Here is a 20,905-nt window from a genome sequence, read left to right as displayed (position 1 = left end):
GAAACAAAGACGTGGGACTTTTTCCTTATTTTCCAAAAAAATTACAAGTTGTTCGTTTTCAACCAATCGGCTATCAGCTTGTTTGTAATGGGGAACCAGTTTCCCCTGTGTTAACCCCAAAGCGATCTATGGTGATTGGCAGTTCAATGCAGAAAAATTGTTCAAAACAGTTGTTCTTCTGAAACAAACCGACGTGTGATAGCAACTTATAAGGTACTTTTTCCGCCTGCTCAGCATGCCTTTGTGGTGTAGTGGTCAGTACACTCAGCGCGTATTCGAGAGGTCCGTGGTTGGAGTCCCGGCGAGGACATGGCTCATTTTTCATCTCTCTTCAAAAATACCTAATGTCTCTACACACTTTGATTTTATTTTTCTTGTCTGGTTCATTTATTTATTTATTTACCTTAATGTAGCTTCTTGTTTATATTTCAAAACATATTAATTGAAACTTTAAGATGCCTTTTTAGATCTAGCTTAATTACCGATAAATGGCTGTAAATGCATACTTTTTAAATGTTAACAGTCACTAAACTGTCATATAAAACTCTGCAAACCGATTAGGCTTAAAACATTTTACGGATTTTCTCATCGAATTCAGCGTATGCATGCATAGTAAAGAATACCATTTTATAAGCATATTGTAACACTTCTTTCATGCTAGCGAGAGGTGCGCCGCATTAGCCAATCAGCAAGAGGCGCACATCACGTGTTATGTTTTTAGTCACAACTTCTCTCTCGTCTCTGTTGATCATCATTTCAAAATTATCATGCCATTTTTATTTTATGCCGTTTTTACATGCCTTCAAAATTATGCTTATCATCACTACCAAAGGAGGGCGCCACAAGCATCAAGATACGCACTTGGATTCTCCCATCTTTTGATTCTCTTTAATAGAATTAAATAGAATATTCATTAATAGAATATTCCTTAACAGGTAATTCTCCCATCTTTTGAGGGATATTCTAGAATATTCCTTAACAGGGAATGATAAATATGCATTGGTAAAGGCCCTTTTTAGGGCCAAATACCAATTAACGAGGCTCGTCTCTGAGTCCTTTTTGGCGGGTGCTGTTGGGAGGAGAAAGACTGTTTCCGGTACGAATCTCTTTACTGTGTGTGAAATAAAATATATTTTTATATTAAATTCTGTTCCATGCTGCTTCATTCAAATACAGGAGTCTGTTCAATCAGTGTCACTTTAATATTATAGAAAGCGAAAAGAAATGAAGCATACTAATACATACAAGCTAAACTCTGAAATTTAAAAATACATAAAGAAAAGATTAAGCTGGTTCTCACCAACATACTGCGTGTGTTTCCTGTCCTCCAGGAGGTACAGTTGGCCCCAATCGACTGTGCTCGTCTTGGCACAAAACACTACCATGTAACAAAATGAAATAAGCCACAGAGATGGACATCGCAATAAATCGGCAACAGAACCCTCAGATGCAGACTTTTCACCTAAAAATATATATAACTGAGTTTTCTTTACCTCTTATTGCAACTGCTTATTAAAACAAATTATTAAAGTGAGAAATGCTATCCAGCGGAAGTAATCAGAAGATTTGTGATTCGGATCCTAATAATGAAGGAAGTTGGATAATATACAGCATATGTGCGTGAGGACCTCTTAAAATCCATCGATCGAAAGATTTTCTAAAAGAATGGTGTCAGGGGAAAGAGAGGTTGAAGATGCTCCACATCCACTCCCTGGGGAATGTCGATGCAGCTTGCAAAATACATCTTGCAGGCATTAGTATTCAAGTTTTATAACTATTAATAGCATCATTTATACAACCGACGATTAATCATGTGCTTGTCCATTCAAGGATAAGCAACAGAAAAAACAGCAATACAAAAAATATTTAACAGAAAGGCTTTTAGAATAACTAAAATTCGTTGTTGAAGGGAAAACAGACGATTATTCTACACCTAAGTAAGAAACAGCTTTTATTAATTATCGAAAGGTACAAATATTCAAAAATATTACCAATAACATACAAATTATACAAATTAGATACATTATAATTCATATCAATTACCTATATTGCTAAAAAATAAACATTAAAACATTATAGAATCATTGAGATGTACATATATTACTTTTATATCGTTCAATTAGTTAAATAATATATTGTTATAATTTCAAAAATAATTTTAAAATCTTAAGAACCATCGAATGGCTATACCCCTGATAATTCGCATTTTACCCTGTGTGACTGAAAAATTAAAAATGACAGACCTAAAAACTCAAACTGGAAGAGAAACAAGGCAACGTAACAGTTAAAATAGTCAAAAAATTAACCTTTGCTTAGGGAAGATTTTAAATAAAATTATATTAGTTTCAAGGCTGTATGGCTTACATAGGTCTCGAATATTTTTTTGCTCCCGAAGAAGAAGGATCTGTATGAGATCGCCAACGAAATCGATAGAGTTTTGCTAAAAATCTACGTCAATGAAAGTTTGCTTTTTTGCCTAATTTTTAAATCATATGCGTCTTGAAATGGCAAGTCTACACAAACCACGTAGATGGTAAATGCTCAGGAAATGCAAAGTCACGCCAAGATGATCCCCTATCACACTAAAGAAAGAAGGCTAAATTATGGACATTTTAAAATTGAAGAAAAATTTGTTTGACATTGTCGGATAACACACTAAAAAATTCCCTATCTCAATACCTATTGAATTTCATATTTGTTCAGATTTGCATAATAAAAGATCTCCACAGCAAAATTAAATTTGGCCAAAATTCAAAATTATCTTTTTAATATTACCTTAAAAAGGTATTTCCAATTTAAATATTTTTGATAAACTGGCATTTAAATTTTTCTTATTTTAAATTTCGCAATTTTATGCTGTTTCTCACATCTTGTTTCTTACAAATTATGGAAACATAGCACTAAAAGCGAATTCAAAGCACGCACTGTTTTAAAATTTATTTATTTAATACTGCGAAGTTAAAGATAAATTAATATTTTATCGAAGAGTGTCATTAAATTCTAATTAGTTAACGATCAAAAACTGCCATTCCCTAGTATGTATATATTCCCATCGAAGGAAATATTCCCAAATATCAGGTCTAACTGATTAATAAAATGGAAAAAATATACAGAAGCAAAAATTATAAATACGAATACTATATCAAAATGATAGATCACCTGGTAATAAAAGAACGAATATTTTACCATCGTAGTGGCTCCATCTATTAGTACGAAAGCACAATAATGTCATGTGTCCTTTTCTATATTCTGACAATTTCAGGCACCATTAAAATTTTGCTGAGCCTGAGCGATGCAAGGTTATCATTCACAACATAGTGTTTACAGAATCGCTAATATATAATAGCTTCTAATTTCAGTTTAAGTTTCGCGTAAGCTTTTACTGTTTCTCTTTCCAATAAATTAGTAAATACATTTAAAGAAAAAGTTGTTGAACATCTTGTTGATTAATATAGTAACATAAGAGGTAAGCGTTTATTTTAATAATTAAAATTTAAAAAAACTAAATGATTTAATTTTTCATTTTAAATATAAAACATTTGTAATGGAACGTAATAATACGTCGAAGGTTACGCTATAATTCGTTCTACACGAATTGTTTCCCAGAAATGATGTTAAAAATAGGGGCAGTCGTTCCTGACATTTCATTTTTATAAAAAAAAAAAAAAAAAAAAAAAAAAAAAAAAAATCAAATTTATTTGCACGAAATTTTAATATTACTGAAATTTAAATTTATGGAAACGGTGTTGGTCCAAGGATTAATATACCGGCGAATGCAAATAATTTACATCACAGTTATGAAATTTAATAATCTTATTAGGATTACAGAATCATTGTAATAAAAGAAATCTAGCGCTGTAGTCTTTTCTCTAAACAGCAGAAAAAACAGAGAGACTTTTTTTACAGAGATTTCTCTTGAATACTTTTATAATTTCTTTGAATATTATTACTCCGCCACTGGTCTGAAGCAAAATTTTCGACATTTTCATTTGAACCTATTCGAAGAGTTTTAACCCTTGACTTAATTCTGAGGTCGTTCGACTCTTCCTACAAGATTAGGGTCAGATATGAGATATATCAGTTTCAAGAATTCTTTGGTTCCGAAGTACAAGAACATCACTAAACATAAACTCTATTTCTGATCTTCGCGAAATCGTCCATCCGAAGGCGTAAAAGCGGTACCATATATGTCGAAAAAGCAAAAATTTTAAGGTTTTGATGCATTTAAAATCTTTTTCACTTTTATGCTTGGGCTTTTGATTCAATTGACAAATGCTTCTTTTTAACCTTCCGGTATATTTTTCTAAGTAATTCTTCACTTTGCTGAAACGCTTTCTGAATATGCATGTTTAGTTTTTCATGCTTTTTGCAAACGAGGAAAGTAGTTTTCATTTTATTCTGTTAAACAAAAGGTAAGCGAATATAAAGAAAGAAAAAAAAAAAAAAAAAAAAACTAAACTTTAGTTTGGAGCAATTTTATTATCGAAATTTAATAAATATTTGAATTTTGTTATCGAAGTTTAATAAATATTTTAACTAGATTATAATCAGTTCTAACAAACCTTTATTTTCACCGTTACCATCTTGTGCTCATAGTTTTTTATACTAATAGTTAATTTAGCCAGCAGAAGTATAGCACAGGCTTAGTAAAAGTGCATCTGTATACTGACACGGTTACCTACAGCAAATACTTACTTTTTTAAAATTATAACAGCATTCAGTATGAGTCCGAATATTTTTGAATGCAGGTGGTCACATACACAGCAGTGTTAGTTTGATACTTGAAAAGTTATCAAAACAAATTTTAGAATAATAAAAATGCATAATGTCTCAATCTTTCTGTCAACACCATGATGTGATTAGATATCTAATATCTAATGTAGGACAACTTGACACCGAAGCTCTTCTTTATTTATAAATATATTTAAAGAACCGGCATTCCTTTTTCTTTTGGGAGGGGGCAATGTGTTTAAATTGCATAATCGAAAGAAAATTTCATCATAAATGGGATAATAATCTTATCATCGTCACAGACAATAAAAAAACATATCACACACAACTATTTTCTAGAAAAATACAACAAGAGCTAAATAGAACAGCTCTTACTCTGCTTGTTTACTCAGTTATCTAATCGCAACGAAATACGTCATGATTTTCTTGTTTTTTCAGTTTTCTCTAAAGTAAAAAGATGGTATTTCATCCATAACACAATTCAATTTGGAAATGCCAAGAACTTAATGTATTCATCCATGAATAATATGAGCGAAAATTATGTTTTACTTGTGTACTAAGATACATTTGCCCATTTACGATTATTAGTTAGGATTTTCTGCAATTTTTTCTGTAGCCCATAAAAGGGATCTTTGAAGAAGTCTGTTAAACGGAAGCTTCAATGCAGATTGGTAGCAGTTTTGTTTACCGTTTAAATACTTGTCTGTTAATGAAGCTTTGAGCCATGTAAAATAATTCAAAAACCGCTGAAGACAGTTTCAGATATTTTAAAATCTAATTAATTAATGTAATTTTTTAAAATGTAATTAACGATTTAAAATTTTTGAATTCCATTCTTTTGTAAACAGATGAATAGAATCCTTAACAAATCTGTGCTTTCAGTCTCAGCTGAAATTCTCCTAAATGTTTCGGCCGCAGGTAAGGACTAAGTTCATCACCACAAGAAAACACTGAATTATTTTTTTAATTTTAATTTTACATAATACGCCACTAATTATTGCCCTACATTTTTTTCAGCTGTTTATGAAAGCTTGCAATCATATAAATTTCCAAGAGCAATGCATTTTTAATATGAATATTACCATCAAACAGTTGAATAGACCTGTTCATCTCTTTTAAAGATTACATAATTTTATACATCATACTGTTATACCAAATCCATGTTTTCTTCAGACGCAATTAAATCTATCACAGCATTTTATTTACTAAAAAATAAAGAAACTCATGATGCACAGATATTTACCACTTACTATGATATTCATGTAACTAATGTAATGGATCATAATTGTTTCATCTGTACTTTTTTATATTTAAACATTCTTTCCATCTGGAGATTTGAAAAACTTTCTCATTACGAGTATTCAGTGAGCGCTAGTTGAATTCCAGTTCACATTCCCACATTTAGTAAAGGACAGTACCGCTCTTGCTTCAACTTTGATTTTCATTTTGCATTTACAAATGTGAATTCCTTTCCTAGAATACTCGAAGTACTTCATATAAAGACAACCATCTAATGCAGACTAATGGAAGTTGAGTATATTATGAAAAAAAGGATTCAAAGTATAGATTTCTTTCTTAAATTTTCTTTTCTTTTCTTATTTTTTCCAAGCAATCAATTTAAACGCCTAAGATTAAAAGTAAGAAATATAACATGATGTAATTAAGAAAGGGAAATAGTTCAACATCTGTTTTTCCTAAATACAGTGGTGCTCATAAAAACTAATATAATGGTTACTGGATTATGTGGAAAACTCTTTCCTATAATGCCCATTAGAATAATTTTAAATAAAGAAACATTACAAAAAAATGCAGGATATTAAAAATACTATCATAGTTAGAAATCTTAGGAATTTATTAACAAGTTAGTCATTAAAATATTCAAATATATAACATGCAATTTATCTCAAAACTTTTCAGCCCAGTTTCATCATAGTTTAAGTAATTTTAGAATGTTTAACCTACGTTATTTATACAGAATGCATTTGGAATAACACATTCAAAAATACAATATCCACTGTAATACGATTAACATCCATTTAAAGCAATAAATTTTATTAGGAGATACTAAAATTGCTACAACTCCTCCGGAAGAAAGACATATTTTTAAGAATAGTTCAAATATGACAGAAGCAAGAAAACTATATGCGAGTCAAACTTCTACAGACCTTTCATAATCAATCATATATGTCTGCAATAATAATTCTTTAACGGTACTGAATAGCAGATAACCGGAAAGTCGGCAGACTTGCAGTGTATTGTTAAAGCAAGAAATTATAAAGAAAGGCTTTTAAAGTCAAAAAGTTATAATATAAAATTTATAGATGATACTTGACAACAGAAATTATGTGCAATTTAATAACAAACAGATACAAACGTTCCAGATAAAATTAGTAACTCAGAAAAAAATTAAGCAATTAAGTAAAACGTATTAATTTTAAAAAAATCATTGCTTGGCTGGAAATAAGTTGAAATAAGTCAAAGTGTTGGTATTGTAGTGAAAATAGTAAAACTGCAATGCCTCAAGCAGATTTTTTTATTGCTATTTTTAAGTTAAACCTTTTTTTATTTGTTTGCTGTTACGTTAGATACCTTTAAAACAATGAATAGATAGGTAAAAGTCAATTTAAAACATCTCAAAATATCATAACCACAACATGTTTACACAAGTTTGTGATAGCTATTCATCTACACAACTATTCATCTGAATTATTAAGGAAAGAGCTAGCAGCATTACAACATCAACATGGTTGCTATTATGAAAATGGCCATAAAAGAAATTAATAGTTACGTATAATGATATCATCTTCGACATAATTTTCTCATTAAGTTTCTTTAAATGACAAAATAAATAAATAAATAAAAATATTAAAATTATTTTAACCATTTTATTTCCTAATTTCAATATATAAAATGGCTATTTTTACCTTTTTTTTCATCTGGCGGTTTAGCGGAAAAGGACTGAAGTCCAACGTCTGTCGGTGAATTAATAAGAACTAAAGAAGCTACAATTCCTAACGCCACAGAAACTGTACCTAGAACAAAAATATTCGGTTATACGTGCAATATAATTATTTAGAACATATAGGGAGACATTCAATCCTAAATATCGACTTTCATCCTCCGTAGTTTTTAACTATAAACATCAAAATACCAAGATAATTCAATAAATGTGTAAATATATAAACTAGCATTCCTAAATATATAAAGCTTCAAGACGATATTTCCTTTAGAGGAAGATCATCTTGGCACTCCAAACGACATGGAAAGGTAAGACCGTCTTGGTACTTCACAGCCTTTAGTACTTAGAAATTGAATTCGACTCTAGTTCGAGGAGAGGGTACAAAAATGAAAAGCTATTTCCTACCTTCTTTTTTGAACCTTTCATAATCTTATAAAGTAGTCTGTCCTCAAAAGGTCTTACTAGCAGCAATCCCAAACGCATCTTTTTAGTCCAAAAGAGCAACTTGCCCAGAGGGACTATTAATTTCGTTTTGGCGTTTTCCGTTGTTTTTTATAAATCTCGGTTCACTTTTCAAATTGTTGCCAACAAATATTAGAGCTCTGTGTGATATTTAAAGAAATTGAATTTCTGCATAAATGCATGTATGTTTCATGCATAGTGATAAAACATCGGTACCTAGAGCCATCAAATTTTGAATAACTTACGTTTCCACCCGAATACGGGTATCTGGAAGCCGAAATTTGGAATCTGGAATTTATTTTATTATCTATTTCATATTTTGTGAAACTTTAACAAATTTTTAATTAAGAAACTTGACAATTTCAAAGTGAGCAATGGCAAAACTGTACGGAAAAGAAAAAAAATCTCCAGCGCGCAACTGTGTATCGGAAATTCTAAAAATTATTTTGCGGGTAACACACAAAATGTTAACAAGTCCTTTTGAACGTAATGTAAAATCTGAAAGCTTTAAGGTTTTTTTTTTTATCTTATTTATTTATTTATTTTCCCTCTAAGTTCGGGCTATCAGATATCTGAAGCCCACTAATGTCCAACTGAAAAGACTACCACCTTGACGCGAATTTGAATTCCTCTGAACGGCTTAGCTGCATGCGCGTTTTTACCCTATTTGTTATGCGAATACGAGACAGTCTTCTTTAAAATGTTCTCCACGAAAGTAGCCTTTCCTTTAAGGATATAATATTTGTTTGCTTTGGCATTTTTCTACTACTCAAACTAATGAATAAATTTAGGACGATAGGCTATGAAACGATGCATCTAATGTTTATAATACTTGTAATTCAAACTATCGTCAATTACACTTATAAAACCGCAGCAGTACTTACTACAAATTATAGCAGCGACAATGAATGGTGATTATTAAACAGCAGAATATATTGCTCAAAACAGTGATTCATTATTGCATTTGCTAATCATTTGTAGATGTTATTGGTAAAATAAAAATCAAATTGCGTTTCTTCTTTTTCTGTGGCCTATTCGTAGTTTTTCTGCAAATGTACAAATGGTACCTTTCATACTCGAGACATAGAACACAGGCTTTTGTTCCTGTAATTTTCTGCTACTTTTATACAGACAACATTTAAAATTACTTTTGAATCAATTAAAGAGGAGGGTAATTAAAATTCTGCGGTACACACATGAAGGGAAATTCCTTTTATCTTTTTAACATGCATATGTCCCCTTAAAATCCGATGCAAATATGTAAAGTGTGCCTGTGTGAGAATGCGGTAAGCATGTAAGGATCTTAAGTTTTACTAACGTTTATTTTATTTTAAATCTTTACTATCACTTCTTATTTTCTACTTCCGGCCAGAATTATAAGCGTGAAGGAGTTTATGCAAAGTTGTCTGGCGAACGCCAAGTATTTAAGTGTGGCCTTTTTGCCAAGCAGAAGAGAGGAAGCCGTGAGTTCGAAGCAGGCCGCTTACCTTAGAAGTTACGCAGTTGCTACTTTGCCTTCCAGGCCAGAGGTTTTAATCCTCTTGATAAATTAAACGTATTGTAGTGTTCACAGTCTCTGTGCTACATACGCTTTCTGTTATTATAAGGCCAATCTTATTCTAAAGTTAAATTAGAGTTTAGTTTTATTTTGATATCTTTTAAGTTAGACCCCGAGTGGAGGGTCATTGTATTCCGAAGTACGGAAGTCATTGTATATAAAGAAAAAAATAAAGGGTTTTGTATACCCTTCGTCTGTATCCTGTCTACTTACTACAATTAGTGAACATAGCTTTAGTAAGCTCTCTGTTCTAGTCAGGTCATTGTATGTTTCCGAAGAAGGTTAGAAGAAACATTGAACCTGATAAGCATTATTTATGAACACTTTTTGTTTTACTACATTAACATATATATACATACTCCAACTATACCATTTCCTACGCCTCATCTGTATTATCTGATGCCTATTCAAAGAATTTAGCATTATGACAGGGAAGAACAATCTCGCGAATTAAATCTGTAATTTTTAGCTATATACACTAATATGTGAATATCGTTGAGCGTTCTTGAGACAGGTCACATTATTTTGGAGGTAGATGAGAAATCTGGATTTTCATACTATATATCCCTTTCAAGTGACTATAAGAATTCTGTCAAATATTTGGAGCTTGTAATAGAAATGTGACCATAAAAAGATTCACTATAAACAAGACCAGCATCAGTTGGCAAAAGTTACATCACGTGATAGGGCAGGACACTACCCCACGTCCTCATGTAACATGAATTCACTGACAAGGCATCAACAAACATCAACGTGAGGATTGCAGAACATTCCTTTCATGTTTGGAGCTTTAGCAACTAATGTCGAACACCAATTAGGTACGTTAAGTTAAGAGTTATGTTCCAAGTTAATTTTACGGATGTTAATTTGAAAGTTATGCTGCACCCTCGAGTTCGACAATTACGATACTAGACACTTAGTAAGTAGTCTAATCTTAATAGTAAATAGTCTAGTCTTTAACAGTCCAATCTAGCCAGTCGCATTTCCAATTGTTTCAAGCAGATAAAAAATTCTTTTTGCAAAGAAAACCCCACGAAGTCGAGGATCTCATAAGTCAAAAAGAGACTATACAGATATTAGGAAGATTCCGTACGGTATAAAGTTTACTATGTTGACCTTCAGTGGACTTATATAAGTCTGCAAACATTTCCAATAGACTAGCTCCATTTCCACATTCTTTCTGATGAAAACTAGATCAGCGGTTCTCAACCTTTTGACTAACGCCTACCATCTAAGCAAAAATTTTTAAAAATTAGTACCACGACTATATTTTACAATGATTATTTTTGAATTCCTCAAGGGAAATATTATATATATATATATATATATATATATATAAGAATCTACATTTCATTACAGATATATATATATATTAGGAGATAATATAATCAATATTTAGTAAATATATATATATTTGCACAACCTATTGGCTATTTGTATTATATATGATCAAAATTGGTTGCTATTTTAACTATCAAAATTTAAGTTATAATACTTTAGTTCTAAAATTTAGTGTAAAATTTGGACCTGTTTAAGAGAGATAAATTTCTTTATGTTTAGTCTTATTTTACTTACTTTTAACCGTAAATTTGGATCCACTTTTAATTTTGGTCTGTATTTATTTTTCAAATATAACACGGAAGAAAATCCTTGTTCAACAAATAGCTTGTGCAAAAAAGCAATAAAAGTTTAATAGCTTTATTTGAAATGCCTTTAAATTCTTTTTCTGTGTTATTTTTAGCATACATATATGGTTATAAAATGTGTGTTATTTTTGAAACCTTCGGTTAGAGATCGATCACAGCAAATTTTTATCAATTCTTATTTTTCTTCACGAGATAAAATTTCAAGTACATTTGAACAAAATGAATTTCTAATCCATTTTCTTTTTCATAATCATTGGGAAAATATATGTTAAAGTTATTTATCAATGAAAAACAATGATTTTTTAATGTCAGAGGCGAATTTTTCTTTTATTTTCGGTTAGAAAACTTTTCAAAAGTCGTAAAAAGCTAAAAATATTACTATCCAATTCTTTGATTATTAGCTCGAATTTTTTTTATCATTGCATTTATTTTATCTCTCATGGTCAACAAATTAACACGTTGTCCATGTAATTCTAAGTTTAATTTATTAAATGTTCCATAAATATCAGCAATGCTAAACACGCCAACCATAATTCACTAAATAAACAATTTTGATATTCAAATTTTGAATCACACAGCAAAATTGAATTTCTGATCGAAGTTAATAAAGACGATTTAAAACTGTGCTTCTGGATACCCACCTTACCTCGGAATGTAACAAAAATGTTTCGTGTTCACTGCCCATCTTTTCGCATAAAATCATAAATAGTCTTGAATTTAAAGCTCGGCTTTTAATAAAATTAACAATTTTCACAGCTTGATTCAAAACGATTTTCAGGTTTTCGAGGACTGTTTTGGCTACTAAGGCTTCACGATGAATGTAACCGTGAGTAAATTTAGTTTCAGGTGAAACTTTTCTTTATTTGAGAAATAACACCGGAATGCTTTTCCTGTTAAAGCCCGAGCTCCACCACTGTATACGCAATGCATTTATACCAAGAAATACCATTCTCAGACATAAAATTATCAATTACTTTGAAAATTTCATTTGCAGTCTCTGTTATGAAGATATTCACAAAATAAATACTGTTCGGCAATTCTTTTATCTTCTTCGAAACATATGTAAACTAATAATTGAACAAAGTTCGTTATATCAGTACTTTCATCCAACTGCAATCCGAAACACTCGTTGTGTTTTATTTTTTGAATACGTGTCTCTTTTATTGAATTAGCCATTTCATTCGCCGACTTACTGTATCATTTGATAACGGAATATTATTCAATAACCGTTTTTTTCTTTGAATAATATTAAAAAGGTATCTTTAGCTACTAGAAATATAAGATTTTCTCCAATATTGTGAGTCTGCCCAGTCTTGGCAATTCTTAGGCTTACTAGGTAACTAGCTTCCAAAGTCCAAAGCTTTTTCACTTGAAATAAGAAACCCTTTCATTACTTGTTTAATATTTTTTAACTGCGATAATTTTCTCTTAAAATATTCTTCAGATTTATCCTTTAAATTGTCTTGCTTAGATTCAAGATGTCTTTTAAGAAATGGTGGTTTTATGCTTGTATAATAATTCCCCACAAACAACACATTGAGTTTGAGGGTCCATTTCATCTCCATTCCAAGTAAACCCAAATGATAAATAATTTTTCTTTTCAATATTCTTAGTGTTAGTAGATTGTCCTGGATCCACTACCTACGAATCTTCACTTTTCCGCGCTTTCAATCCTAGTCATTTCTCCATTTCGAAAATCTAGGTTTGTTTTTTTATATTTTCACAAATACATATACTTAAATGCACAGTATGTTACGAGTTCTTCAAAAACAAACGACGGTATTCTCTAATCGCGTAGAAAAGTAAAGAATACAAAGCAACAAGAGAAAAATATCTGCTGTTAGAGACAGCAAATCGACGCAAAAAATTATTCTAATTGAAAATAGATTACTATGAGCCCGCAAACGGTGGCAACATAAAGTGCAGCTATGCTAATAAATCGACCAACCTAAGGAGGAATTAAGGAGATACTATTATCTTTTTATAGGAACTTATTTTCCTATTATATACAACATCTATTTCTATTCTATAAATATATTTTATACAAACTATATCTATTTATATTCTATAAAAACATTATCAATGAGAAATTTTATTATGTCTATGGTTAAAAGAATATTTGCAAAAATAAAAACGGATTATTTTGTTAAAGTCTATGAGCGGTTATTGACCTTCAACAAAGCTCAGATCGCGTAAATTTACGAGTGTTAGAGAAAAAACGTAAAAAGGATGCTGGGATATTTAATATTTGAATTTAACAGTTAAAAATACTTTGTTTCTTTGCGTACCACCGGTTGAGAAACTCTGAACTACATCCTTTCATGTTCTGCTTAATTTTTATGGATTTTACCTCCTCTAACAGAGCAATATGTAGACATACAAGTCTAGAGATGCCAATTTTGATTAGAGGAACACTCATCGTATTTCAAAAACTTTCCATAGCCATCCAACTCACCAGATCTCTACGTTATCAGATCTGAAATGCCACATCCCGAAACATTTTGAATGGATGAGGAAATTTCGTTTGGAAAACATTTTCAAGGGGAGCCACTTTTACCGCATTTATAAAGAATAAGATTTATAAATGCAGTAAGCCATGAAATCTTTATTCAGAGGGTCAGTATTATGTCTAGATTTACTTGCAAAATTTTTAAGTACTTATTAAATTTTGACTGAATCACTTATTTAAAAGCAATTTTTTCCGGTTAAATCAAATTATCATGACCAAACAAAAAACAAAATGAGTTTACTTTGTGAACAAAACTACTCTACATTGCAAACGAACTTCTTTTATCGGCCGATAGAAACACTCCAAGATTCTACGCGCCTGTATCATTAAGAGAATTTAAAGAACCAGATGCATCGATGTACTTATACCATCTTTTTGCGAAAAATTGCATTTATTATAATAATAATCTCAATGCATTTCAACATGAACAACTATAACCACTTATTAATGAAAAATGAATACATGGTATCCTGTTTGAACATACTAATTCGTTGTCGCGTGAAGAAATGTAATCTTGAATCGGAAGATTATGAATTATTTAAGAATAGCTTACTACATTTATTAACAAAACGATTAGATCACTTTCATGACAGCCTATTTGTAACACACGAGTCGATTGTCTGTATTATGCCAAAAGGTTCCTGCAGCTTGAACGAATTTAAGGGAAAAAGAAAAGACACTTTGAATTTAGGGAAACCAATTCCGGATATCTTGAAATTTTAAGATAGCGTAGACTTTGAAAACGTCTAATAAACTGATATTACGTGAATCGCAAGGAAACTGAACCATCATGTTGGATCCATCTTACACCAGGGTAAATCAGCTATAGCTTCTCTTCTGTCCAATTCCATCTTCTTATAAGATAGATGTGTCTTGTTTAAACATCCGTTCTGATCGGAACTGAACAGTCATTGATTTGAGATAATCGACTGATATTCAGCAAACCAAGGAACCGCATGCGTTTCATCTCGAGGTGATGAAATTTAGCATTTCACGACACTGGCGCTTTGTGAATGTCCAAATGTTTTCGCTATAAAATACCTCTAGTAAAACGGACAACATTTGAACATTACACGCTTAGGGAACAAGTGCAATGTCAGCAATGCTGATTTTTGGAGATTATTTAGCATGCTGCGTTTTTTGACACTTTTTCCTCAACAAGAAAATAATTTTGTGCAGTTTATAACAGTATGTAAATGAAGAAATTCAGTGTAATATTTAGCATAAAAAAGTAAAAAATGTTTTTCTTTGTTATATACACTCTCTGTTTCGCAAGATGTTCTTTCAAATTAAATTTTACGCTGCGAACATTTTGCAATAGTTCACAAAACAATTTTTTTCATAACAGTAATAGCAAAATTGTGATTTTCTTACCCGCTATGATTAAACTGAACCTCCAACCGTAATTTATAATTAAAAATGCAGACAAAAATGGTGAGACGCCACCAGATATGTTGGCGCTGGCGGACAGGACGCTCCACCATGTACCAAACTGAGTCGGTGAGAACCACTGAAATGACAGACAGTAAATGCCCGTTAAAAACAAAATGCAGCTTTCGAAATGAAATTAAAAACCTAAAATTATAAGCTACAAATTTAATACAATGCTGCACAAATAATACTTGCAAAACTTTAGTAAAAATTATAACATAAAAAATACTAAAAGTTGATTTATGTAATCAATGCAAATACTACCCGAGTTATTTTAATATTTCGTCCGAAAATGTTATAATAAAGTTTCAATCACTAAATATCGTCATTTAACATTAATAGCAAGGAAAACAATTGTGGCGAATGAAATACTAATGTAAGAAAAAAAGACGTGAACTTAAAAGGAGGATGTATGAAATAAAATATTCAAACGATAGAATAAAACTGTTGCACCCAAAATATTGGATTAAATAAGAAATTGGAAAGGTTATAAGGTATTTCTCCCGCCTTCTCAGTATGCCTCCGTAGTGTAGTGGTCAGCACGCTGGGCGCTTATTCGAGAGGTCCGTGATTCGATTCCCGGTGAAGGCGTTGCTCATTTTTCACTTCTCCTGTTTCCAAAAGAATACCTAATGTTTCTACAAGGTGAATGTCACCAACACAGCACTTGTTCCTTCATTGCAGTTTTAAGTCAGATCTTAAGAAGAATTTAATATATGTAACAGATATAATTCGCATGTGTGAGAAATAAATTTTCTAACACGAGTTCTGGAGAATCTTATATTAATTAAGCAGTTATTTATAATTTCAGTCTTCACTATCACTTCTCCTTTCCGCATGCCCAACCAGAATGCAAATTAGTTGCGAGTATTTAAACTGAGGCCTCTAGATTTGAGATAGTGAGTGTTTCTGGCTTCGCGGGCGCACTTCGTTGTTAATTTTCTGCCAGCTCTAATAGTAGTAATTATTCGGCTTGGCAGCTTCTGGCTGGAAATACTTTAATTCTTAAGCTCTGGTATAGTTAGTGAGCCCTCTTCCAGTCATATTCAATTGGGTAGTACTTGACTACGATTCAATGTCTGATTTAATTTGGCCTGTTCTATATATTCTGAATCACCATTTCCATGAGTTGTGGAAATTGTTAGCACAAGAAAGTACCCTTATATTCTAAATCCTGTTGAAATAAATAAAAAAGTTTATTCTAACCTTCTCAAGACTTTGCTGTTGTTTTAGGCATAGCGATAGGTTACTTCACGTCTGTTAGGCTTATAAGTCTAAATTAGCATTACCAGATTAAGTATATTCCTATAAAGTGATAGTAAATTCAAATAATTTATTTCTCCAAACTGTAACTGAACCAAATATTTACTCAGCAGCTGAAACTTGTCTAAAACGCTACCCTTCGCAAGAATGTCTGTAAAGTTCTGGGGATTTATAAACGCAAAACTGCCAACAATAATAATAAGAAAATAATAGCAGCAATAATGACACTAATAATAGATGATCTGTATCATATTTTAAATTTCACTTTTTGAGTAGTCACAATGATTATTTTTCTTTCCAAAGTTCAAGTGATGAGCAATGTGAAAGTATCTGCAATTTCTTATAAAATTTTTCTCATACTGAGAAAGGTTTTCCAACCTATTAGAATCTTAGTATGCTTTCTGACATCTGAATCTTCACGAGAGATATTCTTAAGTATTTTAAGTATGCCAAAAAGTCGTACATCTTTCATGGTTGGTTTGGTTTAGTTAATTACAACAAATCACTCGAGGGCTATTTGCCTGAAAGACGGGATGCCTTTGTGGAGGCCTTTCTAAGAGAAACTGGATCGTATAACGTTACACATGGAGAAAACCACGAAAACGCCCATGCAGCCAGTCCGCTTGCCGGAATTCAAATCTCAGACCTAACTACCACGGTTGGCTGCAGATCGTATGCATTTCATGTTTTAGATAAATTACTTCTTTGACGTCTATATAAATTTATGTATATATATATGAAATATGAATTATAATTATATATCAGAAAAATTCCTTGTGTAATAAGAAAATATTAATAACAGACTTTTTCAGTTATTTATAACAATTCAGCAACAAAAAATCTGCTTCATTTGCCTACTTTGATATGTTCTTCCGATTTTAAATACTATTTTATGTGGGCCGAGAGTTTATTTTAAAATATATTCCAGACATATGAAAAGTAATAGCTGTTTTGTTTTACGCCAGTTTGTTTAGCCTACGAAATGCTTTACTCGAGCATTCTATACTTTCAAGGGGAAATTTTGATTTTAACACCCACTGGTTACCATTTTTTGCAGTGTAGAGATAGCCAACTTGTTAACCAGTTTTATTCAAAGATCAGATACTTGTAAGACTATAAACTATGTAAGACACAGAAGAAACGTGAAAACAGATTTCTCGAAAGTTTTATTCATTTGTGCCTTTGTAAATATTCAGCCTTCTCAACAAAAACTTTCGACATTTAGTGTACTTTTAAAAAGTATCTTAGAATCACTCACTATCAGCTAAAAAGATTCATCTTGATATTTCGTATTTTTCCTCACCTGACGTAAAATTTTTGAGCAAGCAGGCCAACCACAGCCTTGTCCAAAACCATTGAGAAACCAAAGAAGAGCGAAAACTTCCACTGAAGAGCAGCTGGCGAAGATTAATGTCACTAAACCACAAGCAACAAGACCACTTGAAAGCAGCAGTTTCGCGCTGATTCTGTCGGAGAGGACTCCACCAAGGAACTTACTTATCGCATATGCGACGTTCTGACTGCTGATTATAAGACCTGCAAAATATATTTATTTAATTTTCGGTCCAAAATGAAATGCTTATTTGAAATATTAGAATACATAAAGCATAAATAATATCATCGAAATAGCTATCCTATAAAGATGAAATTATTTCCTGAAATTTTATATTGCTTTTACTGACGATGAATCAGGCATGATGTTCCATTCGTAGGAGACTCGAACTATCGTCTAGTACAAACATAATATAGAAGGCAGGCAAATGTAATTGAGATAGTACATACCTTGAAAGACATCCTACAATAAATAACTTACAACAACTGTTTGTCCAGTACCTTCAAGTGACCGATTCCACCTTGTAGATACTCGACAAAACGGCGCATAATGTTTCGAACGTTTCTGAGACAAGTACAGCAATTATAGTGGTTATGCGCTCTAAGTTTTCTGGACTGTGCATAATCTGTTAGCATTGATATTAACTTTCAATATTCTTCAGGAATATATATTTAGAGACTGAGATTTGAGAACCTTGTCGGTCTGCGAAGCTTGTTCTAACAATTTCAACGTCTATGATAGAAAAAGTGCAAGAAGTGCGTATACAAGAAGTGCAAGGCACTTGTTTTTGAAATAAAACTTGAAAATACCGCACATTGAGATTTCTAAAGGGTGTACCAAAATTAACGCAAGATTTGAATTAAATAAAAAACACAGTTTTTCCCCTTTAAATTGATATTTTTTATTGAATCGTAGAGTACACAGGATAGGCTTATGTATGGAATAACACACGGGCAAATGGCCTCAACGGCTTTGCTGTCACATACTCACATTTTTGTCGAAATTTTCCCTGATCGTTTCGCATAAATGTGGCTGAATTTCGTTGATGCAGCGTTCAATTTTATCCTTCAGTGTACGCGTGCTTGTCGGCCTGTTGGCATAAACCTAGTGATGAGTCGGTACTACCGAACCGGGTATTTTGTAACGGGTACTGAAAATCGGTACATCCAAGTACCCGTTACTTCAGTACCGAAATCGGTACTTTCCGGTATTCGTTACTTCTGTACCGAAACGGGTACTTTTTGGTATTAGTTACTTCTGTACCGAAACGGGTACTTTTCGGTATTCGTTACTTTGTAACGAAAATATGCGTCTCTTCTCGGTATTTAGGTATACGTTACTGGAGGATCGATGAGGGTTCAGCTCACTTCGGTTTTGGTACGAGGACAGTAGTATCTGGTTGTATTTGCGAAATGGTGATATGCGCTCCTTGTGTCCATTGACCTTGAAATAGGGCATGGAATGGCAAACGTGAAAGGGGGAACTTCCGTTCCGTTCGTCACGGAGACTAGAGTTTGAGGTAGTATATAATTAATTGCCTTTGTGTGCGCGGGAGGACGAGTGGGAAATGGTGGAAATTTTTCGAAAGGTCGTTCGTTGTGTGTGTGTGGGGGGGGGGAATAGAAGCAGTTGGAGCCACTTTCGCCGGCATTGCTCGCTTGTAATTGGAGTCGGTATAGTCAAGAGGGAAAGGGAAGGGAGCGCTAGATGATCTACTATCCGAATTGTGCATGTTTTAATTTTTCATCGTTTGTAGGAGAAAAACTGCGTGGATCTGAAATGATTGATTTGGTAAGTTGCTGTTGTTGGATTGGTGAATGGAATCAACTACCAACTAGATTACTTCCTTTCCCTCAACATATTCTTAGCATAAATCATGAAAAATATTTTTCGTTTGTTTGCTTAATAGGGCAACGCAAATCATATGATCCTTTTTTTATCCCGCTGTATCTACTTCAGAAAATGTCACAGCATCTAGTGGATCACTAAGCCAATCAACATAAAATACAGACGGAATTTAAAACTTTTCTAATGAAAGAACAAAGATAACTGACCCACTTATGATAATTCTTCCCCCTTCTAAAACAGATTTTCATCTCGCCAAAAACTAAACCCAGGTCACGTGCCTAACGCAGGATTGTCAACGCCTGCTTTACACTCCAGGACGTGACGACGCTCCTCCGATAGGAAGAGAGGTGAATGACCTGGCAGTCCGAATCTTCTTTTTTTTTTAACTCCCTCTGGAGCTTATTTGAGGGGGGGGGGAACTATCGAATGGAACATCGGAAATTATCCGGACATGTTTATGTAAACATACATGTCCCTCCCTTTTTTCCTTTCATTTTTTGCTCTTTCATGCCTGATTAATAGAATCATTAGGAGATATTGCACTTACCCTTTTAACAGCGTAGTGCTGATTTTAGAATTTGTAGCTGGAGTGAACAGCGGAAGTCGTTAATAGAATTTTTTTTAAGCTTATCTGACGATGCTGACGACCATCTCCCAACTTCGTCACTTTTCCCATAAGATTCATTCTTGTCCCATACTGGTGAGTATCGGTACGTTATAGAATTGCTTAGTCTCTATCAGTTTCTTGCGCCTCAGAAAAAAAAATCGAATTACAAAATGTCTAGTAAGAAAAGGAAATTCAGCTTGGTTTGGCAGCATTTTTCCTATACTAATGAAGACGAAAAAGTTATGTGTGACATTTGTAAAGACCTTTTATCGATCAAAGGTGGTTCAACAGGAAATTAAAAAAAAACATTTGCAAAGGAAGCATCTTTGTGTAAATCTGCACGAGAAACGCGCTTTGCCGAATCAAGATGTTGACGATATTGATGCCGCTGCAGCCCGTTCTGTCGTCACTAGCCCTGCAGATGGTGGGCAACCATGCACATTCCAGCAGACTACACAACTTACGGTAGACAACAGTGCTTGTGATATTGTTGGTGTATTTTCACAAAAATCTCAGTCCAGCATAAGTTTGTCCAAAGAAATATGATGGATATACATA

General features: G+C 32.5%; 1 protein-coding gene across 2 annotated transcripts in view; it reads right to left on the bottom strand.

The window, feature by feature from the left end:
- Positions 1–20,905, bottom strand: part of LOC118196927 (glucose-6-phosphate exchanger SLC37A4-like) — a 145,732-nt gene that overhangs the window by 109,799 nt on the left and 15,028 nt on the right. For both annotated transcript variants that reach the window (XM_085815502.1, XM_085815501.1), the window contains exons 2-5: positions 17,863–18,095; positions 15,240–15,375; positions 7,656–7,763; positions 1,301–1,462 (exon numbers count right to left, since the gene is read on the bottom strand). In XM_085815502.1, coding sequence (XP_085671628.1) covers positions 1,301–1,462; positions 7,656–7,763; positions 15,240–15,375; positions 17,863–18,095 — 639 coding nt within the window. The remainder of the gene's footprint in view (positions 1–1,300; positions 1,463–7,655; positions 7,764–15,239; positions 15,376–17,862; positions 18,096–20,905) is intronic.

The sequence above is a fragment of the Stegodyphus dumicola genome, chromosome 4 (genome assembly GCF_044657685.1).
Source record: "Stegodyphus dumicola isolate Sdum_Otavi_A_Nest chromosome 4, ASM4465768v1".
Taxonomy (NCBI): Eukaryota; Metazoa; Arthropoda; class Arachnida; order Araneae; family Eresidae; genus Stegodyphus; species Stegodyphus dumicola.
The sequence above is the reverse complement of the archived record's forward strand: the minus strand, read 5'-3'. Positions and strand labels throughout refer to the sequence as shown.